The 12210-nt window shown below is 40.0% G+C and overlaps 1 protein-coding gene across 1 annotated transcript in view; it reads right to left on the reverse strand.

Moving 5' to 3' along the window:
* The window catches only part of LOC128701560 (carbohydrate sulfotransferase 11), a 29768-nt gene that overhangs the window by 1388 nt on the left and 16170 nt on the right, over positions 1–12210 (reverse strand). The window contains exons 2-5 of the mRNA XM_053795312.2: positions 11317–11468; positions 5704–5927; positions 4936–5064; positions 1220–1530 (exon numbers count right to left, since the gene is read on the reverse strand). Coding sequence (XP_053651287.2) covers positions 1220–1530; positions 4936–5064; positions 5704–5927; positions 11317–11449 — 797 coding nt within the window. The 5' untranslated portion in view covers positions 11450–11468. The remainder of the gene's footprint in view (positions 1–1219; positions 1531–4935; positions 5065–5703; positions 5928–11316; positions 11469–12210) is intronic.

Consider the following 12210-nt stretch of genomic DNA (forward strand, 5'->3'; position numbering starts at 1 on the left):
TTAGAAAGAAGTTTTTCTATGCCTTATCACATACAAATGTCTCTACACTCTTATACATAAAAAGATCAATAATGTTCCTTACAAGATAAGATAAGATAAGATAAGATTTCGTTCGGATTTTTAACCCCAGAGGGTTAGCCACCCAGGATAACCCAAGAAAGTCAGTGCGTCATCGAGGACTGTCTAACTTATTTCCATTGGGGTCCTTAATCTTGTCCCCCAGGATGCGACCCACACCAGTCGACTAACACCCAGGTACCTATTTGCTGCTAGGTGAACAGGACAATAGGTGTAAGGAAACGTGTTGAAATGTTTCCACCCGCCGGGAATCGAACCCGGGCCCTCCGTGTGTGAAGCGGGAGCTTTAGCCACCAGGACACCGGGCCACCCCGGGTGTCTTGATACTGGTAAATGGATTTTGAGCCAAAGAACTGGAGATACCCTGCCTTCATTTTATCAAACATGATTACCTTATACATATTCACTAGGAACTATATGACCCCAACATGATTTATCATCTTTCCATGAATATAATTACCTCCCATTTCCCAAGTGTCTCTGACCCTTATGGATTTAGGGCTTCTCTGTGACTATAATACTATAATAATAATAATAATAACAGCAGCAAGCGTCCGCGAGCGTGTTAGATAGGAGTAAATGGAGACAAATGGTGTTTGGGACCTGACGAGCTGTTGGAGTGTGAGCAGGGTAATATTTAGTGAAGGGATTCAGGGAAACCGGTTATTTTATATAACTGGACTTGAGTCCTGGAAATGGGAAGTACAATGCCTGCACTCTAAAGGAGGGGTTTGGGATATTGGCAGTTTGGAGGGATATATTGTGTATTTTTATATGTATATACTTATAAACTGTTGTATTCTGGGCACCTCTGCAAAAACAGTGATTATGTGTGAGTGAGGTAAAAGTGTTGAATGATGATGAAATTATTTTCTTTTTGGGGATTTTCTTTCTTTTTGGGTCACCCTGCCTCGGTGGGAGATGGCCGACTTGTTGGAGAAAAAAAAAATTATAACATCAAACAATGATGCATGAAATACTTAGTCAAGAATAAATGAATTACTGGAAAGTTTTCAGTGGGTGTTCCCTGCACAAGAGCCACGACTTCGCTACGTGTACAATACTACGGAACCAAAAGTCATATTCCTATTGCATAGATTTATTAGAAATGTTTGATCTAGTATGTATATACAGCACTCACCTGACTGAGCATGGATGGCAAATAGATGACATGGGAGCCCAGTGTTCGTTGAACTGATCAGGTTTGGTGTCTATTAAATAGGAAACAAACTCGGAAAACTTCACACCATGACCACTATCTGGAATGTCAGATGGATCATTGCCTTTCCGGTATTTCTTGATAATTTTGACACCAAAGCGCTTTTTGAAGTAAGAAGACGAAGTATAATTTTTTTCAAATTTGTTTCTGAATGCAGAAACAACTCTTTCAATTGGGTGACGGACAAAGAGAAACTTTGTATATGTGTGAAGACGATGACGAATGGCCTGAGGCTGAAAATGCATAATAAAAGATTAAAAAACAATACTTCTTATTTGGCACAATAAAAATTACCATCAAACTTAATACACAACAGCTATATGTTAAGAATATAATTAGATATGCTTTGATCATTGCCACAACTGAGAAAAATATCACCAGCCCCTGCTCCCTATCCCAGATATTGCTCCAAAAGGAGGAGTAAAGAAACTTAAATATTGGACCTAAAATTGTCGCTTAAGAAGCTACATTGTCTAATAATAATTCCTGGCTTTATTTTATTGCAATACGTACACAGTTACAAAAAAAAATTGAGGTCAATCCAGAGTCGTGTTACTGCATTAAAACCATGTGGCAAAAAAAAAAAAAAAAAAAAAAGTAAACTAGAAAATATTTAATCACTAAAGATGTCTAACACATGTAGGTTTGGCACTCGTTTTGAACATACAATAATAGATAATACCAAGACTGGTATACTGAGTATACCAGGAAAAGTGTACAGTAGGGTTATAATTGAAAGAATTAGAGGTAAGACAGAATGTAGGATTGCGGATGAGCAAGGATGTTTCAGAGTGGGTAGGGGATGTGTAGGTCAAGTGTTTACATTGAAGCATATATGTGAACAGTATTTAGATAACAGTATTTAGAAAAGGCATATGACAGAGTGGATAGAGGAGCAATGTGGCAGATGTTGCAAGTATATGGAATAGGTGGTAAGTTATTAAATGCTGTAAAGAGTTTTTATGAGGATAGTGAGGCTCAGGTTAGGGTGTGTAGAAGAGAGAGAGACTACTTCCCAGTAAAAGTAGGTCTTAGACAGGGATGTGTAATGTCACCATGGTTGCTTAATATATTTATAGATGGGGTTGTAAAGAAAGTAAATGCTAGGGTGTTCGGGAGAGGGGTGGGATTAAATTTTGGGGAATCAAATTCAAAATGGGAATTGACACAGTTACTTTTTGCTGATGATACTGTGCTTATGGGAGATTCTAAAGAAAAATTGCAAAGGTTAGTGGATGAGTTTGGGAATGTGTGTAAAGGTAGAAAGTTGAAAGTGAACATAGAAAAGAGTAAGGTGATGAGGGTATCAAATGATTTAGATAAAGAAAAATTGGATATCAAATTGGGGAGGAGGAGTATGGAAGAAGTGAATGTTTTCAGATATTTGGGAGTTGAGGTGTCGGCGGATGGATTTATGAAGGATGAGGTTAATCATAGAATTGATGAGGGAAAAAAGGTGAGTGGTGCGTTGAGGTATATGTGCAGTCAAAAAACGTTATCTATGGAGGCAAAGAAGGGAATGTATGAAAATATAGTAGTACCAACACTCTTATATGGGTGTGAAGCTTGGGTGGTAAATGCAGCAGCGAGGAGACGGTTGGAGGCAGTGGAGATGTCCTGTTTAAGGGCAATGTGTGGTGTAAATATTATGCAGAAAATTCGCAGTGTGGAAATTAGGAAAAGGTGTGGAGTTAATAAAAGTATTAGTCAGAGGGCAGAAGAGGTGTTGTTGAGGTGGTTTGGTCATTTAGAGAGAATGGATCAAAGTAGAATGACATGCAAAGCATATAAATCTATAGGGGAAGGAAGGCGGGGTAGGGGTCGTCCTTGAAAGGGTTGGAGAGAGGGGGTAAAGGAGGTTTTGTGGGCGAGGGGCTTGGATTTCCAGCAAGCGTGCGTGAGCGTGTTAGATATTAGTGAATGGAGACGAATGGTACTTGGGACCTGACGATCTGTTGGAGTGTGAGCAGGGTAATATTTAGTGAAGGGATTCAGGGAAATCGGTTATTTTCATATAGTCGGACTTGAGTCCTGGAAATGGGAAGTACAATGCCTGCACTTTAAAGTAGGGGTTTGGGATATTGGCAGTTTGGAGGGATATGTTGTGTATCTTTATATGTATATGCTTCTAAACTGTTGTATTCTGAGCACCTCTGCAAAAACAGTGATAATGTGTGAGTGTGATGAAAGTGTTGAATGATGATGAAAGTATTTTCTTTTTGGGGATTTTCTTTCTTTTTTGGGTCACCCTGCCTCGGTGAGAGACTGCCGACTTGTTGAAAAAAAAAAACAAAAAAAAAACTAACTGATGTATGTGCTTAAGAGAGTTTAAAGGTTTTCCAGTATGATAAGAATAATAACCATAAAGTTATGGTGTCCCGTAGCTCGATCACTAACGCAATCAGCTCACACACTGAGGTCGGGAGATTGAATCTCCGGTACGGCTGGAAAACACTAGGACGTGTTTCCATAAGACACCTGCTGTCCATGTTCACCCATCAGTATAAAATGGGTACCTGGGTGTTAGTCGACTGGTGTGGGTTGCATCCTGGGACAAAACTGACCTAATTTGCCCGAAATGCTCAGCATAACAAGTGGCATGTACTTGTAGAAATAAAGATATTATTATTATATTATTATAACTGAGGTTTCTGGCATTATAAGTACAACAAAACAGTGTATATATGTGCAAAATCTGAGTCAGTAATGATTGCATGATGACTCAATTTTGACATCTCATAAGGCCAGTGGAAACCTGATGCCCTTGCTCTTGCCCTGAGGTTACCTGCTCCTTCACCTGACTTTGATCATATGACCTCCATTTGTATGCTTTCTGAAGAGGACTCGAGTCTGAGGCCAAGCTACTCTACTCCACTTATCCTTTTACATTATATCCATTGGTGTTCACTTGTGCCACTGACAAGTATTTATTACTGTTCTGTGTTTGGATGAACACACATTTTGTTCTAAAATCTAGGCATACATATATTACAGTTGTTTCCTCCTGGTGATACATACTACTTTGAGAGTATTTTCACATAATCATTAGTCCATAGCAAAGTAATGTCTAAACTAAAGACACAGTCCACAGACCCTAAAAAATGCGAAAGTTTGTCTAAATGTTGGCTGAAATGAGAGTGAGGTAATAAAGTCTATTGCTGTGTAACTAAGGCCTAGGTTAAGATATAATAAGTTTGGGTTATGAGATTAAGTTTTCCAGAAGCTTATTCAAACATCACCTGGATGCTAGTTATTAAATTAGATCCCTTCAAAGGAATTGGAGGTACTTTCCCCTTCCTTCGATCAAATGTGGTTACCTGCCATTCCAGTGGCATGAATGGTTCTTATGGATTTAGCAATTCCCTGTGAATGATAATTAAATCAGGTACAAAAGTCAGTGTGCAAATAATGCCAGGCCTTTGACTGACACAATTTTTAGGGGCAAATTTATGTAATTTATGTAATCAGGTTCCACTTCTAGTACAAATCATGAGAACTTATTACCTTGGAAAAATACTGCACGTATATGAAATGACTTATGAGGAAAAATCATAAAATTCTTTCTAGAAGAATTTTTAGTACAGAGCACTTTGATACCTTAATGTGGTATATAATTATGAATCTTCATTATAATTTACCTCTAAATCTCCAAGTTTTGTGAACACATTCTTACGGTGAACACTGTCGGAGGGAATGGAATGTGGATCTGTAAAGTTTGTCCCACCCATCAGTATCAACATTATCCGCTTCCAGTTTGTACAAGCCACCTGGACACAAACATAATTATCAAAATATGCTTAGAATGTCTTAATCTATGTCATAAATATAAATACATTAAACATCTTTTTAATGAATTTGGAATACTGATATTTTTAAAGAATACATATAGTATACCCATTCTTCATTTATTTAGACTTCCTACAAGAAATTATTCACCACTCACTATAAACTAAGCATGAAAATATTTTAAGTAACATGAGTACTGTACAGTGGACCCCTGACTTACGAACAGCTCCCAACTCGAACAATTATGTAAGTGTATTTTCGTAAGTGCTTCTGTAAGTGTATTTTTAGGGGTCTGAAACGGACTAATCTAATTTACAATATTCCTTATGGGAGCAAATTCGTTTGGTAATGGCACCCGAACAGCCTTCTGGAACGAATTAATATCGTAAGTCGGGGTCCACTGTATATGGATTTTTTTAGGCTTAGCTCTATTGCTCGCTTAATATATGATAGTGTAAACATGTAAACATGAAAGTGAAAATAAGACTTTCACTTTAGAGCGATTGTCACTTTACAGCAGTAGCCCGGAACCTAACCTGCTGTATAAGCGGGGCCCTCCTGTACACTGTATCATACATGAGAAATCAGATGGATCTGTGACTTTTAAAATAACTACCAACCTTAGGAACATAGCAGTATAAGACATGATTCTTGTCATCAACAATAAGGTTATTGAGCATTTTTGTGTTTGCAACTAATTCCTCCGTGATGGGATCTTCGACATCAGACAGTCCAGAACCAACAGTGTCTTGCCAGAAATCTGCGGGACATGCCTTCTTTGCGGCACTTTTTCGCTGTTTCATTTCATATCCCACATCAGATAGTGTGTCAATTTCTGCAGATGCTAAGAAACACAATTAATTAGTTACAGTATTAACAGATATTATTCCAATCAAAACAAGCATTATTTGTAACTATTTCAATGACAATGTTATGGCCCATTTTAGTCTTGAAGAAACTACAGAGCTCTATGGACAGATTTGTTGTGCGACAGAGGTCCAGTGACTCTAGCTGGTCCTAGTGGCATTAAAAGAAGAAGGGAAGTACCCCCAGAAAAGGACTTGCTACCTCAAGTCCTAATGGAAGGGGATTCCCCTTCTAAACAGTAAGAAGATAATGCTCTCCCCTCCTCCCATCCCATCAATCATCACCAGATCTTCAATAAAAGTAAGTGTCATGTAATTGTGCATGCCTTTTTCAGTTTGTGTGTATTAAAATTAACATTTCATGTGGTAAAAAAAAATTTTTTTCATACTTTTGGGCGTCTTGCACGGATTAATTTTATTTCCATTATTTCTTATGGGGAAAATTAATTCGCATAACGATTATTTCGCATAACGATGAGCCCTCTTGCACGGATTAAAATCGTTAACCGGGGGTCCACTGTATATAAAGTTTAGTACAGTATATGCTATAAGACAAGTATAATGGAGTGATTCTCTTGAAAGGCACCTGAGCCAAAAGACTGGGGCTACTTTTCTTTGGATCAAACCTAATTACCTCCCAATCCCCAGGTTAGATCCATAAAAAACAAATCCAGTTCATAAAAACATAAGAATAACAGAACACTGTAACAGGCCTATTAGCCCATGCTAGGCAGGTCTAACTCACACCTTGGATCAAGAGCCACTCACTGGGGTCAAAGAACCTTCCTTACAGGAAGACTTCAAGATAAAACAGGAAGCTCCTGCACCCAACATATTCTTGCAACATGTCTGGATTTTTTTTTTAATTCTAGGGGCTACTATGCTCACAGGGCACAAGCTAAACCCGTACAGCACTAGGAAAATAAAATGTAATAAAATCTGATTTAAGGAACAGTAACGTAGAAAATGTCTTCCAAAGTACAGTAACATGTAGTATATATTTACAGTGGTAGTGCAGCGCTGTATGACTCCCTGTGAGCTTAACACTTAGTTTTGACTGATGCAATAATCCAGCAGTAGTACTGGTTAGAACGCATCAATTTAGACAGGAAATACACGAGCCCATTTTAAGTGACTGATCTAAAACACAACAATTCTGAAGCGTCAATGAATTATTGATAAAGTGTTATTAGTAATTCATGATTTAATTTCAGCATGATACAAGTAAAAAATGTAATTTACAAAGAAATTAATAAAAACAGTAGAAGAGCAAGAAATCGTGGTGATAACAGTGACAATAACATACTAGTGATACTTTATTTCTTTCCAATTTTATATTAATTAATTAATTATAATAAAGCTAGAAAGATCTGAAATCAGATGAAATGAATAATTAAACAGTGATAAAGCAGAAGAATGTATCGAGTAAGTGCAAGACGCACAAATTAGTTAAAACGAATAAGAAAAAGGTGAACATAGGCTCCTGTCTAGCAGCACGGCCATGTGTCACCTACAGTATGTGTACCTGTGTCACCTACAGTATGTGTACCTGTGTCACCTACAGTATGTGTACCTGTGTCACCTACAGTATGTGTACCTGTGTCACCTACAGTATGTGTACCTGTGTCACCTACAGTATGTGTACCTGTGTCACCTACAGTATGTGTACCTGTGTCACCTACAGTATGTGTACCTGTGTCACCTACAGTATGTGTACCTGTGTCACCTACAGTATGTGTACCTGTGTCACCTACAGTATGTGTACCTGTGTCACCTACAGTATGTGTACCTGTGTCACCTACAGTATGTGTACCTGTGTCACCTATAGTATGTGTACCTGTGTCACCTACAGTATGTGTACCTGTGTCACCTACATTATGTGTACCTGTGTCACCTACAGTATATGTACCTGAGTCACCTGCAGTATGTGTACCTGTGTCACCTACAGTATGTGTACCTGTGTCACCTATAGAATGTGTACCTGTGTCACCTACAGTATGTGTACCTGTGTCACCTACAGTATGTGTACCTGTGTCACCTACAGTATATGTACATGAGTCACCTGCAGTATGTGTACCTGTGTCACCTACAGTATGTGTACCTGTGTCACCTACAGTATGTGTACCTGTGTCACCTATAGTATGTGTACCTGTGTCACCTACAGTATGTGTACCTGTGTCACCTACAGTATGTGTACCTGTGTCACCTACAGTATGTGCACATGTGTCACCTACAGTAAGTGCACCTGTGTCACCTACAGTATGTGTACCTGTGTCACCTATAGTATGTGTACCTGTGTCACCTATAGAATATGTACCTGTGTCACCTACAGTATGTGTACCTGTGTCACCTACAGTATGTGTACCTGTGTCACCTACAGTATGTGTATCTGTCACCTACAGTATGTATACCTGTGTCACCTATAGTATGTGTACCTGTGCTACCTGCAGTATGTGTACCTGTGTCACCTACAGTATGTGTGTGTACCTGTGTCACCTACAGTATGTGTACCTGTGTCACCTACAGTATGTGTACCTGTGTCACCTACAGTATGTGTGTGTACCTGTGTCACCTACAGTATGTGTGTGTACCTGTGTCACCTACAGTATGTGTACCTGTGTCACCTACAGTATGTGTACCTGTGTCACCTACAGTATGTGTACCTGTGTCACCTACAGTATGTGTACCTGTGTCACCTACAGTATGTGTGCCTGTGTCACCTACAGTATGTGTACCAGTGTCATCTACAGTATGTGTACCAGTGTCACTATAGAATATGTACCTGTGTCACCTACAGTATGTGTACCTATGTCACAGCATGTGTACCAGTGTCATCTACAGTATGTGTACCTGTGTTACTATAGAATATGTACCTGTGTCACCTACAGTATGTGTACAAGTGTCACCTACAGTATGTGTACAAGTGTCACCTACAGTATGTGTACCAGTGTCACCTACAGTATGTGTACCAGTGTCATCTACAGTATGTGTACCAGTGTCATCTACAGTATGTGTACCTGTGTCACTATAGAATATGTACCTGTGTCTCCTACAGTATGTGTACCTGTGTCACCTACATTATGTATACTTGTGTCACAGCATGTGTATGAGTGTCACCTACAGTATGTGTACCTGTACTCACCTAGTTGTGGTTGCAGGGGTCAATTCACAGCTCCTGGCCCCACCTCTTCACTGGTCACTACTGGGTCACTCTTCCTGCTCCACGAGCTTTATCTTACCTCTGGATCCTGCCTCCACTACATCACTTCCCAAACTATTCCACCTCCTGACAACTCTGTGACTGAAGAAATACTTCCTAACATCCCTGTGACTCATCTGAGTCTTCGGGGATCCAATTGTGACCTCTTGTTTCTGTGTCCCATCTCTGGAACAACCAGTCTCTGTCCACCTTATCTATTCCAAGCAGTATTTTGTATGTCGTTATCATGTTTCCCCTGACCCTCCTGTCCTCCAGTGTCGTCAGGTCGATTTCCCTTAACCTTTCTTCATAGGACATTTCCCTGAGCTCTGGAACTAACCTTGTCGCAAACCTTTGTACTTTCTCTAATTTCTTAACGTGCTTCCAAACAGGTTCCAAACAGGTGCTGCATACTCCAGTATGGGCCTAACGTACACGGTGTACAGTGTCTTGAATGATTCCTTACTAAGGTATCGGAACGCTATTCTCAGGTTTGCCAGGCGCCCGTATGCTGCAGCAGTTATCTAGTTGATGTGTGCTTCCAGAGACATGCTCGGTGTTATACTCACCCCAAGATCTTTCTCCTTGAGCGAGGTTTGCAGTCTTTGTCCATCTAGCCTATACCTGTGTCACAGCATGTGTACCTGTGTCACAGCATGTGTACCTGTGTCACAGCATGTGTACCTGTGCCACAGCATGTGTACCTGTGCCACAGCATGTGTATCTGTGTCACAGCATGTGTACCTGTGTCACAGCATGTGTACCTGTGTCACATGTGTACCTGTGTCACATGTGTACCTGTGTCACATGTGTACCTGTGTCACAGCATGTGTACCTGTGTCACAGCATGTGTACCTGTGTCACAGCATGTGTACCTGTGTCACCTACAGTATGTGTACCCTACTATCTCAACCTGTGGCAAAGCTTCCTGGATTGTTGCTGTTGACAACCCGCTGTCTCACGCATCCATCACAACCTAGTTGATCTAGAACTTGGCAGTGACCCAGTGTCTCCTTAAAGACTTCTACTGTCAGTGGAAGTTTTCAAGAAGTAATCGTCAAGTTTCCTACTCGGGTTGAAAGTTCTCATTATGTTCCCTGTCATTTTCCTGTCCTGTGATACCAACTTTAAATATTACTGAACCTTACACGGAAAAAAGCAGTGAGGGCATTACTAAATTTAAGAGGCATGGCTGAAGGGAATAATCTGCAATATTATCCCCTTCCCATTTTTATTTGAAAGTCTACGTTCATGAAGTTTATTAATAGTATAGTAACTTGAATGAACGTTCACGGAGTATACCAGAAAGTACCGAGGTCCGGGGTTCGAATATCCTCCGGTACGGCTGGAAAACATTAGGGACGTGTTTCCATAAGACATCTACTGTCCGTTCACCCATCAGTTTAAAATAGGTACCTGGGTGTTAGTGGACTGGTGTGGGTCGCATCCTGGGACAAAACTGACCTAATTTGCCCGAAATGCTCAGCATAACAAGCGGCTTTCTATATTGTAGTATGTCATTGATGTCAGCTATGGTCTGTATAAGTTATATCATGTATTTGTAGTAAATAAAGATGTTATTATTATAAATAACCCGCACATAGGAGAGAGGAGCTTAGCACGACGTTTCTGTCCCACTTGAACCATTTACAAGTTACATAAGCTTCTCTCTCCTGTGTGCGGATTATTTGTGTATAATACGGGAATTCCTATGAACGACAGGTCTTCCTCTGTAAGTGAACAAAGATGAAGGAAATATATGGTGTTGGTACTTTATATTCAAGAGAGTGAAGGAGCCCTCAACTCTATTAGTGATTCACATGGAGCTCAAATCCACTGGATCAAAAACTTTGCCAGCATCAAGGAATCGAAGGAATTTAGCTACTCTCGGCATCCTTACAATAAATATTTTACCCTCACGTTATTACGAGATTATCAAAGTGTATTTGAGTACTTCCCCTTGATTTTAACAATATTAAAACGCATTACAGTCCATATAAGTAACATCTACTAATAAATAACTACAGAATATTCACTTGGGATGATACAATATCAATGTATCACAGTCCATATAAGTAACGTACTAATAAAAAAACTACTTGGAAAAGACCCAGGCCGGGAGAATACCGGCGAATAATAATAAAAAAAAATAATTACAGAATATTCACCTGGGATAATGGCAGAGTATGGTATCCTGGGATGATGGAGGGAGGAGGAGAGTATGAAGTGCCTGACGGAGGCGATGCAGGTGAACAATGCGAGAGCCATCAGTACCCACACTACCGCCCGCACCCGCCTCATCCTGACTCACACACCAACACTGAAACATAATAAGAACATAAGAAAGGAGGAACACTGCAGCAGGCCTGTTGGCCCATACTAGGCAGGTCCTTTACAATTCATCCCACTAACAAAACATTTGCCCAACCCAATTTGCAATGCCAGTTTTATCACTAATACAACACAATACTTACTTCATCAACCTAATGTTGTAGATGAATGGTTCAGAGAACCGACACGTTGATAAATTTATCAATCTAATGTTGTAAGTATATCGCCTAAGAGTATATATATATATAATTCTGAGGATCAACGACCCCGTGGACCGGTCCATGGTCAGGCCTCCAGGTGAGCCAAGCCTGATAAACCAAGATATTACTGATGGCTGTAGGCAGTACAACGTAGGAGCCACATCCCTGCTGGTCAAGAAATGAATTAGGGACCTATCCAGTTCCTCTTTGAAGACAGCCAGGGGTCAGTTTGTAATCTTCCTTATGTAAGATGGGAAGCTGTTGAATAGTCTGGGGCCCCTTGTTAGGTCAGCTCAGCTAAAATATTTTCCTATCTTATGACCTTCTGTGTCTCCTAGACAATGATAAACTCGCCCCTCTCTTATTTCTTAATCCCTTTGATACCAACGAAGAGCTCTCCTTGATCCATGGAACTATAGCTACCTACCCTCCCCTTCCTCGGATCAAACATGATTACCTTTCATTCCCAAGGCACGGTAGGGCCCCTACAGTTTAGTGCTGTCCCATAATAATAATAATAATAATAATAAT

This window comes from Cherax quadricarinatus, chromosome 78 (assembly GCF_038502225.1).
Source record: "Cherax quadricarinatus isolate ZL_2023a chromosome 78, ASM3850222v1, whole genome shotgun sequence".
In the NCBI taxonomy this organism is placed as follows: Eukaryota; Metazoa; Arthropoda; class Malacostraca; order Decapoda; family Parastacidae; genus Cherax; species Cherax quadricarinatus.